At 40.7% G+C, this 14,396-nt stretch overlaps 2 protein-coding genes across 2 annotated transcripts; one reads left to right on the top strand and one right to left on the bottom strand.

The window, feature by feature from the left end:
• Positions 1–1,169: 1,169 nt before the first annotated feature.
• Positions 1,170–4,405, top strand: LOC102721656 (zinc finger CCCH domain-containing protein 44). The gene is made up of 3 exons (XM_006657075.2): positions 1,170–1,370; positions 1,974–2,034; positions 3,190–4,405. The coding sequence occupies exons 1-3, from the start codon at positions 1,304–1,306 to the stop codon at positions 3,959–3,961; spliced, it is 900 nt and encodes a 299-aa protein (XP_006657138.1). The 5' UTR covers positions 1,170–1,303; the 3' UTR covers positions 3,962–4,405.
• A 2,395-nt stretch (positions 4,406–6,800) lies between these two features.
• LOC102721376 (non-structural maintenance of chromosomes element 4 homolog A-like) lies at positions 6,801–10,128 on the bottom strand. The gene is made up of 7 exons (XM_015838152.2): positions 9,928–10,128; positions 9,721–9,801; positions 8,835–9,075; positions 8,636–8,729; positions 8,094–8,310; positions 7,914–8,005; positions 6,801–7,540 (listed from the first exon to the last, which is right to left on the bottom strand). Exons 1-7 carry the CDS (start codon positions 10,064–10,066, stop codon positions 7,217–7,219), a joined length of 1,188 nt encoding a protein of 395 aa, XP_015693638.2. The 5' UTR covers positions 10,067–10,128; the 3' UTR covers positions 6,801–7,216.
• Positions 10,129–14,396: the final 4,268 nt, after the last annotated feature.

The following is a 14,396-nucleotide window of genomic DNA, read 5'->3' as shown; positions in this document are numbered from 1 at the left end:
AAGAGGAGGACATGACACAAGTAGAATATTCTCACACGAGCTTGTAGCATTTACTCTCATAAATCATAAGCGACAGAAGTAGAGTATTACACGTCTTGGTGGCTTGAACCTGTATAACTCTCTCTGTTTTTGCACCCTTTTCCTTTGATAGGCTTTCGGGTCCTAGCTCGCACCCCTGGGCCAAACTCCAAAGAGAGTCCCACGGTCCCCTGCTTGACGAGCTCACGCTTTGACAGAAACATATGTGTGTGTGTGTTTTGAGTGATCTAGAAACGAACACTCAAAAATAAACTATGGAGAAAACTCTAAAATCAACTTTAAATTTAAGGCTTCAAATTTAAACTTTGGCTTACGAGTAAAACTGTTCAAACTAGGCCTGGCCCAAAAAAGGCCCTAGCCCAATTAACCAAAACCCTAGTATTTAAACCATCTATACCTTTTTCTAGGTACTATATGAATATGAATATGTGATGTCTTAAGTATCTAGTATCTACTGTAATATACTATATGGAAATTATGCAATTTAGATTGTTTTAAACTATTGCCAGGTATATGGGTGACCCAACGGGTAAGGTTTACCCAAGTAGGTATGAGTATGAAGAAATTTTCAACCCTGTGACGGGCATGAGTATTTTGATGGTACGAAATTTTACTAATGAGTACAGGTCTAGAATATCAATACTTGATAGGTATTTACTCGTTATCATCCCCAACGTAAACCTTCGCTTTTCTTTTTGGGCTTCCCTCCCAAGCACGAATTTGGATCACATGCAGTTGGTGTACGACTGCAATTTTAGCAGTCATACTGCCCATCATCGGATCAAACAGCAAGGGCTCGGATGGAACAAAAGCACCTTTCAGCGATCTACTGTAGCAGTGGGTACTGTAGAACGTACGGTAGCGCGTCCTGGTGAACAGTGTTTTCATCGGATCTTGTCCGTTGAAATCTTCAATCTAACGGTAGGGAGGACCTAAGACCGCTAAACTTGCAGTCACTGCTCAAACTACATGGATCACTATCCCCCAAGCACACACCGGGGAGGGCACGAGCAGGAATGGAGACGATTGATAGCACGAATCTCCATGCGAGATCGACGGCTCCTCGACCGGCGCGACCCGGCCTATTAATTAATCCGACCGAACCAAACGTGTCGGCCGTACGGTGGCGACTCGCTCTGCGCTGGTTCTGGTTCGACCCAACCCAACCCCAACCCTCGCGCCGCCGCTCGCTCTCCCACCGGCCTCCGCCGCGAGATCGGAAACCCTATCTAGGGTTTTGCCCGCCGCCGCCGACGCCGACGCCATGGAGGCCGGCGGGAAGCGGGCCTCTGCGGAGGGCGCCAACGGCGTTGCCGCCAAGCGCGCGAGAGGTGAGCCGCTTCTTCCCTCGTGGCCCTTCTCTTTCTCCTCTCCCCTTCTGCCGTGGGTTTTGGTCGCTGGCTCTCTTCCACCTGGTAGGGCTGGTTCCTGCTTCCTAGGGCTTTTATCTCCGGCTACCTTGTGGGGTTTGGGGCTTGGTGGTGGCTTTGATTCGTGGCGGTGCTCCGGCTTGGTTTGAGCTGGGAGGAAGATTTGGGGTGTTGGGACTTGGGAGCTTGTAGCCGCCTAAACCTTTCATACTTTTTCGTTTATGATTTCTCTCTTCGTTTGAAGATCACGGACGGCTTGCCACCTTTTTTCCCAATATTTCGTGCTAAGAGATCTGGAAGCGCGATTCGTGGCCTAGTAGTGGGCCTGCTACTTTTCAAAAATTATTGTTTATTGTTTTAATTTTCTGATGAGAATTAATTTGCAAGTAAACTCATTAAGCTTCGGATACGACATAATTGCATCATTTACTCTCTTTTTTTTCTTCCGAAAAGGTAATGCTCAGTGTATTTGAAATGATTAATGTGTTCGTGTTATTATATAAATGATGTGTCTTAGTAAATCAACTATATTAACTGGCGTAAATAATAAATTTGGTGTAACAGCATCGGAGTCATCTCAAATGGGTGTAGGAAGCAAATTGAAGCCGTGCACCAAATTTTTCAGGTTCTAATCTAACTTAAAATGAACTCTCACCTGTTTACACTTTACACATGCTATTCTGCACTTTGCTAGTTTTGCCTTGAATACTTGTAATCTGTTATGTTAATGGGACATTGTTGTTGAGGGCTAACAAATGATTCAAATAAGATCTTGCCACAGGTTCTTTGTGTAATGGAAAATATATATGTAAAAACTCCATTTATGATGAACAATGCAGTCTGCTTTTACGCTATGGTTTCATAACACCTGTAGAAATGATGATAATAGTGTTAAACGTTCCATACGGGATTGTAATTGAATGGCTATTATGGAATTATACTACTTACTAAATGATCACATTCAGTGTAGCAGCTTGTTTTCAATTACTGTGTTTGGCTTGAAATTTGAACATGGGGTGATGTTTTTCAACACACATTTGTTAAACTTGATCATGTGTTTTATTTATCACATTGATATAGGCTACTCTTTTGTTAAACTTCTGAGTTAAAAAAAACGTTCTTATTATGTACAAATGTGAGTGAATCATGCAGTAAAGTGATAATGTGTTTCCATGTTCACGTAAGTAGAATAGCTAGGACAGTAGGGAAATAGCTTCTTTAACAAACTAAAATGTCATTATACATTTTTTCGGTGACACACTGGTAAACATTTTTTTCTGTGTTGTTGTATGCCTTTGGTATTAATACGTATGCTACTGTTAGTGTTTGCCACATTGTAGTCATTATAGGCCTTTTGTTATAACATGTTTGCTACTGTATTAATATGTTCAGTATCATCTGGTGCTACGTGCTTCTTAATAATTAGGTTTCCGCCATCAAACTTTGGCCACTGGTAAATATAGGAAGTATATAGATTGATCCAATTGAATGGATACTTTGTACTTTTACTTTACCTGTGAAATGAACTTTATACAGATATGATATCCACATATGCACATAATGATTATAGATGCCATTTATACATCAATTATTGTTGTTTAATGTCAATTGTATGAATCATTACTTGCAAAAGTGAGAGGAGGTCATTTATTTTTGTTATTTACTTGGTATCTGTTAGCAGTCAATAAGGTTGCATCTTCAGCTAAATATAACATAATTTCTTTCATCTATATTGTGCCACTGTAATTTTGATTGCTCAGATGATGTTTTATTTGTGCAGTACTTCTGGATGTCCGTTTGGTTCAAGTTGCCATTTTCTCCATAACTTCCCTGGTGGCTACCAGGCTGTTGCAAAGATGGCCAACTTGGGTGGGCCAGCTGTTGCAGCTCCCCCTGGAAGAATGCCTTTAGGACTTGGTGCTCCTAATGGACCACCTACATCCAGCGTGAAAACTCGCATGTGTAACAAGTACAACACTGCAGAAGGGTGTAAGTGGGGCAGCAAGTGTCATTTTGCTCATGGAGAGAGGGAGCTTGGAAAGCCGATGCAGCTGGACAACTCGATGCCACGTGCAATGGGATCAATCCCCAATGGTCAGTTTGAGGCTCCACCAATGCCTGGCCCAGACATTGTTCCTCCCTCAACCTTTGGTGCCTCAGCCACAGCAAAGATCAGTGTTGATGCATCCCTTGCTGGCGGTATCATTGGGAAGGGTGGAGTCAATACAAAGCATATATCCCGAATGACTGGGGCCAAGCTAGCCATCCGGGATAACGAGTCCAACCCCAACCTTAAAAATATTGAGCTTGAGGGGACATTTGACCAGATCAAACATGCTAGTGCTATGGTCACGGAGCTAATTGTCCGCATTAGTGGTAATACTAATGCCCCTCCAGCCAAGAACCCAGGAAGGGGGTCACATGCTGGGGGGCCTGGAAGCAACTTCAAGACCAAGCTGTGTGAGAACTTCAACAAAGGCTCCTGCACATTTGGAGACAGGTGTCATTTTGCCCATGGTGAAAGTGAGCTGCGCAAATCGGCTGCTGCCTGAGCAACGCTTGTCATGGCTTGTAGGGAACTAGGCTGCCTACACATGAGCTCCAAATATGGAAATTGCACAATGTGAAATGAACTGTGGCTGCTGCTTCTGCGTTGCACGAGATAATTGTCATGGGCTCATTGTGAGGAAACTGATGTAATCTGGGTGTAGTAGATTACCGAGAATGGATGTGCCCTAAGAGATTGATAGGATTACCCTGTTGGAGTTTTTTCCTTTTAGCTTTTCAGCTAAATTTTGTACTGCTTTGGAGGCACTTTAAGGTGTCAACTGTCAAGTTACAATGATTTCATTGACTTGGGTGCTGCCTCTGTCAAGTTATAATGATTTCATTGACTTGGGTGCTGCCTGAACTATGATGTTTCTGTCAGTTTCTTGATCTTACTAAGCCATTGGCAGTATGTCACGATGAACCGAAATTTGAGTGGCCATTGTATAGTTCTTTGGCCAGTTTTAGATGTCATGTACTTTGTGTTAGACTCGCTATCGAGTTTGTTCATGGAGGGAGTTTGTTCATGGAGGAAAGTACCAGCGTAAAGCAATTCTAAATCGACACAGCTACGGAGGCAAGATGTTGGTGACCTACGGCACCCCACCACAGCAAGCTGTACCACCATGAACACTGTTTCAGAACCAAGTTACTAACACTATTTGTTTGGTTTATTAGGCCAGTCTTAATAGGGGTTTCATGTATGTGTTATGCACATGTACATTAATTAAGTGGCACATCATCACAAAAGAGAATATTTACATGAACCTATAAAAAGAGAGAGGGAATTTGTTTCGTGCCTATAAAACCTTTGGGCGCTGTCACCTAGTACTCGATAACGTATTAAAACTCGTATTAAGGGGCTTGAGATGTTTCATATAATCAAATACTGTCTGCATGCAATCAAACTTTTAGCAGTAAGTGAATGCTTTATTTAGCATAGAAAATAGTACAATAAAATATTATATTGTGAGCAGTTGTTTCATATATAATTTTAATGAGTTAACTGTTTGATACTGGCCTTACTATAATTATGACATGCTACACTTTACTGTCACGGGTTGTTGGCGCGGAGAACGGGGCAGGTTGGACCGTTGGAGAGGGAGAAGCAGTGGAAGAACACAGTAGTAGCAGGAAAACATTTTATCCCCTCGAAGATCATACATGGGTGCTTGACCAGCGCACTAGGCCCAGCATGGGCCAACAGGGACAACCAAACATCATCTTACTTCCTACGGGCTATTTAACAATTTGTGAGTGAACTTAGCTTTTTACACTCTCATATATCTATGACATAGACATATAAGATTAATTACACTCTTATATATCTATGATATAGATATATGAGATTAATTACACTTATAAAAATGACAAATGGTTAATATACCCACTCCCTACCTGACACTTATAAACACTTTATTGTAACTATACGTTATTAACACTTAGTCTCGTTATGGTAACTATGGCATGCCATACTTTATTAACCCTAAGCCTTCTAGGTATTCCCTTATCTATTCTTATCTATTCATTTTATATTATAAGTTATAAGTTATTTTGATTTTATCTGTACTTATTCATGATTAACGTGTATACTTTATGTGTCTAAATTTATTAGCATGTTTCTAAATTTATTAGCATCCATCTAATTTAAAGATAACCAAATGTAACACTTACTCTCTTTTTTTTAAACTTAGCCATATACGTGCCTAATGCGATCAGCCTCTGACAAAGTTGTTTATTATGACAAAGACAAACACTCAGCACACCTCTCCGTGGTGCGACAGGCCTATGCTCACAATATACTACACCTATTTTACACCTAGCTGTCGCCATCCACCGTGGAAGTGATTAGCCTAAGATAGACGATGAACTCCCAATGCCTCTCACTAGGTGAGGTCCCTCTTTGTTTCTTCTCCAAGAGTCAAGAGTTTTATCACTCTATGACATAGCACTTGCTATTTTTCGACAGTGCAGCACAACAGTTGGGTTGGGGGGGGGGGGTATGGTGGCATTAATTCACAGTACGTGGACACCAACTCACTAGAAAAAAATCTTCTCCGGCGGTTTTTTTGTGTGCCATGAAAAATGCATAATGAATTTTACTTGCACTAGTGTGTTAAAACAAAGGGGTCACTATATATATTTGTAAATAAAAATTAATCTACGAATAAAATCTTTATATACTTGTTCGTAGCTAGGTTAAAAAATAAACTATGATAAAAAAACCTCAAAATTAATTTTAAATTTAAGATTGAAATTTTAAATTTTGGCTTACAAGTATAAGCACAAGAGAAAAGATGAGGGTGGAAAGCTATGTGAGTTGTGTTCTTTTCTCCTGTTTGTCAACTTCTACTCATTTTTTCCACGTGCATATTTCCGAACTACTAAACATCGCATTCTAAAAAATATATCTATAGGAAATTTATTTTAAAAATCATACTAATTTATTTTTTCAAGTTTTTATAGATAATATTTAATTAACGTGTGTTAATAGATCATCCTGTTCTAGATGACATGGACACGAAAAACTCAACATTGTGTGCATTAGGACTGCTTTGCCAATGTAATTTGTCATCGTGCAATTCAAATCGAGTTGCTTGTGCCGTTTGCAGGTTTCAATTACTCGTATTCTTCCTTTGAGGTGCACGTTTTTAGTTTGTTCCAATTATTCTTCCTTTTAGATGCAAGGTTTTAGTAGTTTGCTGTTTTCAGATGTAAGGTTTCCAATTTATTTTCAGCTTCGAGAAGTGCAGTTCTTTGGTCAGTTTTATAAATAATATGAACTAGAGTACTATCATGTTAGACTTTTGGTATGTTTGGTAACTGAATGGCCACGCTTTCGCTGAGAACGAAATGCATATATGAATCACACTGTTCATGGAGAAAAAGCACACATGGTGCATTCTGCAACTCCAATTACACACACCTACAATCTACGGAGCCAAGAAGTGGCACCGGCACCAACATATCTGACCATGAACACTGTATCAGAAATAATCTCCCATCTTTCTATAACTCGACTGATCTGCAGAGCGTCCAGTTCATACATACTGCCCTAAATAACCAAAAGACCTTAAAACATTCGGCGACACGCCCAACGATCCAAAAACTGACACGGGCGGTGCGGATGCCACTAAGCTTTTCCATTTCCTAATAAGACATCTCAACGCTAAGCTACCTAAGCTAACTGACTTCTCTATTACCTACATATAAAGACACAAAAGGCTTTACTACTCTACACATGACCCACCCACTGCCCTCTAGTCGTCGTCGTCTTGGAAGAGACGCCTACGCTTGGTCTTCAGCATAGTCTCCTGCGCATCCATGGCCATCTTCTCTGTGGCCATGGCCTCCGTTGCCTTGCCCGCGGTGGCCGCCTCATCGTCCTGCTGCTCCTGCATGTCATGCATGACCAGGCCTCGGTTCCTGCAGAGTTTCCTGATCGATGTGCTGTGTACAGGGACTGCAGGTGACTCTGGCTCGTGGTGACTGCTATCTGCTCCGGTGGTGGTGTCTGGTGTGCCGACCTGGTAAGACCTGTGCTGCATCAGCTCTTCACCGTCCAGGGCCATCTCTTTCATGAGCTGGAGGAACAAATGTGAAACGGAAAGATTAGAACAGATTGCGTTGCAATTTACAAGTATGTGCTGCTGACATTAAGAAAAAGGTGCCAGATTAAGTTGGTACGTTTTTAATAGGCATGCATGTCCATTTTGCCCAACTATAAGTGCATGTCACTAGAGAAGAGAAACTGAAATTACAGATTGTAGTTGCCTAGTTGCTACAGTACATTTTGCTGGCAGGACTAGTTTACCATGTTTGGTCATCTAACAAATGGTGCTGTACTTTTCACTGCGTTATGTTAACGTGCAAACAATCTTGCAGCTCTCTAAAACAGGATGAATAGTACACACATGTTAGCGTGCTAGCTGTGCAAGGTTATGATCAAGATGGTACCTTCCAATCCTGGAAGTCAAATCTGAATACAAAATGATTGTATACAACTTTTCCTGAGGTTATGGCACTAGCAGCAGGGGCATTTCTTGGATCTGTTCCAGTTAATACGATAATATCAGGCGCTCTGCAGAATAAACATATTTGCAGCGAAAAGGAGTGATTAAGTAATGAAGCCCTTACAGACAAGATGGTGGCCCTCATTGTTCACACTTATCTCCACCCGGCCATCTTTCACTAGGAATGACAAGGCAAAGATATTCTCCACCGTTTGGGCAAAGGATTTTTTGTTTAAAACAAGGTTTTCGAACCTTGCATTTTTCTTCTTCCGCAGAACATCAAATATGACAGACATGTTCCTGTCAGTATCTGTCTTTGCAGCACTTGACGAATCAGCAAGCTGCACATTAGAGGGGTAACAGATTAACACATTGATATAAGAGCTAGCAGTCTTCATGTCAATTCATTCCTAAAATTGAAAATTATCCAATTGCCAGTTGCGACCTTACAACAAGAGGACACAGGTTACAGAAAACTTGCATATCCATTATGCAAATTGTCGTGAGAGTTCCATAATAAGGCAATTCACTACTGATACGTGCACATAAAAAGTAGACATATAGCAAAACTATTCAAGGACCATCATTTAGTATGTACTAGTTACTACTGTTAGTATAAATATGATGTTTTATGCACAATTCTGTCGGTAGGGTCGATATGGCAACCTGTTCAGGGCATTCACTTCCACGAGGCTTAGCCGTCCTCTTTCTACACACACGAACCCTCCGTGGATGCACTTCTGTATTCATGGGACCATTCCTGTCAGAATAAGATTACAAGAGTCACGGTGTCAGCCTACTTCAGCAGTGCAACTCGAAATCAGCCACCATGGTAGAAACTTTAAAAACAGTTGATCTGCATTACATGGTGCAGCATCCAGGCACGGGCAGGAAAACCCGAGAAGTGTAAAGGCCTACATCAACCCAGCTCAACGAGGAAGCCTCACCATCGTCTCTCCCTTTCTTTCCAAACCTCTTCAGCATTCCAGAAACAAAATCAGAAGGCGTGATCCCCAGCGCTGACTGTGTCCTTACTGATGCTACCAAACTGGTGGCGATGTCCAGCAAGGCTTCTGCATCGGCAATCTGCTCCCTAGGCCTCTGAACTGCAACACACAGACATCACTGGTCAGTGGTTATTTTGTCAATAGCATCAATCATCAATACTTTAAAAAAATGCCAAAACCAGAAAACGGATACCAAGTTCCTCTCCAGAAAAGGATAGCATTTTCTTTCACTATAACTGAACATACTACACCAGGGTTTACGAACCGTGGGGCACTGGTACCGCCCCTAGCGGTAGTGGCAGTTACCGTGCAATAACCGCAGTTGCACGGTGCAAAATCATATCAAATTTAACCAAAATTCCATACTATTTTTAAATTTTATTTAAATCTATGACAGCTATCATGGTTTTACCGCTACGGCCCGCCAACGGTTGGTATCCGCGGTAACATGAACCCAGCCTACCACGCAGGAAATCTCCTTTGTATTGTCTAATACATTTTCAAATTTCAACTTAATGTTTCTCAACAGAAAAGTATCGTGTCAGATAACATATTGCCCAGCGACATTGACAAGCAGCGAACTGAAATTCAATTCCGCAATTAAACGATCACACATGCTACTACCTACAGAAACGAAAGCTTGCACTCTACAATCTAGACATTACCCTCCGTCACAACCACACCATATTTGCTCATGCGAAACTGAAACCTCGGTTGCGCGAGTGAGTGATCATGCATCCATACCAAGCTTGTGCAGGTCCTCCACCTGCGTGAAGATGGCCCGAAACTTGACCGAGTCCGCGCTCGCCATATCATCCTTATCATCTGCACACGAACACACAAAAACCCACACCCAAACCCCCCAGATCAGAAATGCCATCCAAAACACCCCCCAAAACCCTTAATCACCAACCAAAAACCAACGCGATCGCCCACCCCCTAGGCCCCTACCACTGATGCGACCCTTCACGGCGAGGTACCGCAACCGCAGCAGCCGCCGGTCGTCCGACGCCTGGCTCAGGCCAGCAACCGCCGCGGGCGTCACCGGCTCGCCGCCGCACCCCTCCGCCTCCACCTCCGCCACGGCCATCCGCACCGTGCGTGCCCTAGGGTATCGAGCCGAGAGAAGGCGAAGAAGCAGATTTGGGGAGTGGCGTGCGATGGAAGGAGGAGGAGGAGACGGGGGGGCTGGGTATTTGAAGCGGAGGCACCGCGGGCGGGAACTGCCGCGACAAAACCTATCCCCTTCCACTGACACGTGGGCCTGAGGGGAGGTGGAGTGTCCTAGGGCCCACATGTCAGTGATATCCCAGGCTCTCACTCTCTCTCTCTCTCTCGCCTTGGGTTTGAAAAGGGGTGGGACGTGGGAGAGTGTACGCTGGGTGGGGGGGCTTCGGGCTGGGCATGACGCGTTTGGGAACACTGGGTGGACGCTGTGCAGGTGAGCCTGTGGCATCTGGGTGCAACGTGGGGCCATGGTGTCAGTGGGTGAGCAGCTCATGGACTTGTTCTATTCTGCGTGTTGCCAGCCTTCTCGCTAGACGGCTAGAGGGTTGTTCCGGCCGCTTCCGCGATGGATGGCGGTGTAGAATTTGTACTGTTGTGTTTTACCGCTCCTGATTTGGGCGCCCGCGGTAAGAATTTTCATCGGAGCGAAATTTCGACAATTTTTTTTGCCGCCTGCTTCTGTACTGACTGGTTTTTCGCCCTGAAACAGCGAGTTTCTGTACTTACTGAGGACCCGTTTAGTCTCTAAAAAGTTTTTCTAAAAACATCCTATCAATTTTTTTGACACCTAAATAGAGTATTAAATATTGATAAAATAAAAATTAATTATATAGTTATGAGCGAAATCATAAGACGAATTTTTTTAGCCTAATTAGTGCATAATTAGCCATAAGTACTATAGTAACCTACATGTGCTAACGATGGATTAAAGTTCAAAAGATTCGTCTCGCGGTTTCCAGGCGAGCCGTGAAATTTGTTTTCTCATTCGTGTTCGAAAATCCCTTCCGACATCTAGTTAAACATTCGACGTGACTTTTTTCTAATTTTTTTTAAAATATAAACGGGGCTTGAATTTAGGTGAAACAACAGGAAGCTAGAGTTTCAGTCGCTTTGAAATGGAAGTGGATCATCTACTGAACGGTGTATTTAAAAAGTATATATATAAATTTACCATCTTAACTTTTAAAATAGATTTTTAACTTTAAGTAGCTAATTTTATTATTTATATCATTACATAGCTATCATAAAAATAGATAATCTTTGGGCTTTCATTTTCGACTGAAAAGGAACACGACATATATTCTTCCAAAAACATCACACAGTCCTAATCCAAAATGGATGGAGAACAAATGCCACAATTCGTGAGCCAAAATTTTAACATTTTTGTTACAAAAAGACCATTGTCTTCCTCGAGCATGGACTCCGGTTCTGCCATAGGGGCATGGTAAATTACCCGAGGACATCGGAAACTAGTGAAGATTGGCTGATACCACGGTACTCTGTTAGTGTTATTGATATGCTACACCCTATAATATTGTGCTAGCGTATATCTTAAAATACCATATACTCTGTTGACTACTACACACTCTAAAAAGAATACGGTTAAGGAGAGGAGTTGTACTTGGATAGCACAATATACCTAGGCCAATCCATGTATGAACACACCTTTCCAATCATACCTCGTAAGATTTTACATGAGTCATGTTTCGAGAACAAGAAAGATTATGTGGTATGTCAGGAGAGGAGGAGATAAGTTAAAAGGAATATGTAAGCCACACTATGCCGATACTTCAAAAACATAATTGTCAAGAGCCACCATACATAATCTCATTGACTCCATCAACATTTAGCATATGGCAGTTTAGCCAAGTAGATAATTCAAAGTTTTATATTGGTGTACTTTTTATCGAGATTATATAAGAGCATAATAGGCTCCAACGAACTAGAGTAGTATTATTACTCGTCATCAGAGGACATGTTATATCTCCTTCTTTTTCTACTATCTCGCGTATACTTAGGCACCAATCGAACCCTATATCATCAAATACCATACTAAGATCCCTATCCGACGACACTGTCATAAGGGGGCATACTATGATGCCAAGCCTGGTTATAAGGGCCTCTGACCTGTCTCCAACTACAGCGCCATTTGTTCTTGCTATCTACCATGATGGTCGTGATGCGTGTGGCGGTGCCCTATGTGCATCCTTTAGAATTTCCTTGTCATCCTTGGTGCACCACTCCTAGAGTTCATTGGCTCCACTATATGATGTAATTTTCTTTGTTAACCTTATTTCTCGCTTGTTCTCACCCAAAAAATACAAATCGTGCATATTCCCACACGATGCAACTTAGCCTCTGCACTATCCCACTTTTTCCTCCTTACCCAATTTTCTTGAGATCAAGTGGTAGCAACATCACCCTCGTATTCTAACAATTTTGTTTCACATGCCCATGCCGCCCATGTCCAAATTTAAGGTTGAAAATTTAAATTTTGGTTTATAAGCATAAGGAAATGCAAAAAAAACAGTGACATAGATGCCTAGAAAAGGAATTTAATCAATTCAAGATCCAAATATCAACTATTGAAATGACTAAAAGAGTATCTTTAATGTCTCTTTAATTTATATTGAATAACCTAAAAATGCTTATATTTTAAAACTGAGCTAGAACTATCGCTTAGGATCAAGCAATTAAAAAGTTTCACTTAATCCATTGAACAAAAACTTTTACCCAGGGATTGTTTAGATCGGGCGAAACTTTTTAGCCCCATGTCACATCGGATATTTGGACACTAATTTGAAGTATTAAACATAGACTAATTAAAAAAACTAATTTCATAAATGAGAGCTAATCTACGAGACAAATTTTTTTAGCCTAATTAATCCATAATTAGCAAATGTTTATGGTAGCATCACATAGACTAATCACGAATTAATTAGGCTTATTAGATTTGTCTCATGAATTAGTCTAAGATTATGGATGAGTTTTATTAATAGTTTACGTTACTATTATATTATATAATAAGTGTTCAAACATCCGATATAACTAGGGACTAAACTTTAGTCCATAAAAACAAATGCCCCTAAGGGGTTGTTTATATGGGGCTAAACTTTTTAGCCCCATGTCACATCAGATGTTTGGACATTAATTTAAAGTATTAAATATATACTTATTAATAAAACACATCCATAATCTTGGACTAATTCACGAGACGAATCTAATGAGCCTAAATAATCCATGATTAGCCTATGTGATGTTATAGTAAATATTTGTTAATTATGGATTAATTAGGTTTAAAAAAATTGTCTCGCAGATTAGCTCTCATTTATAAAATTAATTTTTTTTATTAATGTATGTTTAATACTTCAAATTAATATCTAATCATCATCAAACGCCCCCAAGTAGCTCAGCGAAACCAGGCCTGTCGCTCAACAAACAAGCAACAGTGGCGTTACGTTACGATCAAATTCAAAAGAGGTTTCCAGTTTCGCTCAACAAACAACCAGAGTCTTGCATCTTTCCAGTTTCGTTTTGTAAACCTCGAGTGGTAAAAAAGGAGGCCGGCGATTTTTCCATTTCGTATTTACAGCGAGATTCGGCTGGGCCCGCCGCCGTGGAACATATCTTTCTCGATCGCTCCAAACAAACTTTAGTCCACTCGACATGACAAAATCAGGACGTAAACGCAACCGGGTCTCGTTCTTTTTGACAACTTCGTGCAAGGATATGCCACAGTTTGAATTCTAGAGTTTAATTTTAAAATTAATTTTGATTTTTTTTATCACAGTTTATTACACATGTTTGTGCAATGATAAGAACACATGTATACGAGTTTTTATCTATTATTATTTTTTAATTGATTGTATGTTGTTTCGCTCAAGATTACTACGAGTGAAACACTGAGGTTGTTGAACTGAATTCAATTCATTATTTGACATGTTCTATCCATTTAAATCGTTTTAGTGTTACTTTTAAACGCATGATTAAAAACCATATGACTAGAAAAATCAATAAATGTGATAGGAATACTTATACATAACAGAGGACTGGAAAACACTGGACTTAGGAACTATTATTATATTGCCATGGGATGCAATAGGATTTTAATTAATCACAGTTGCAGACATTAATCACACTTGCAGGATAGTAGGCAACGGAGAATTGGGATGCTACTACTTACCTAAGATTTGGTAGTTACCCGTGAAAGTAAATAGTAAGATCATAAAGTTATGATATTTGGTGGGATCAATATTGTTTCTGTTCGGTAAGATAGCGGCCTGTGTGAAATACTATTAAAATACTAAGGTCCTATACGGAGAGAATTAAGTTTATCTGATTTTTAATACATATTCTAATAATATAAACAGAAGAATTAAATAAATTAAAAATTATACAAATAAAAATACTTT

The sequence above is a fragment of the Oryza brachyantha genome, chromosome 6 (genome assembly GCF_000231095.2).
Source record: "Oryza brachyantha chromosome 6, ObraRS2, whole genome shotgun sequence".
NCBI lineage: Eukaryota > Viridiplantae > Streptophyta > Magnoliopsida > Poales > Poaceae > Oryza > Oryza brachyantha.
Note: the sequence above shows the minus strand (reverse complement) of the source record. Positions and strands in the feature narration are given on the sequence as shown.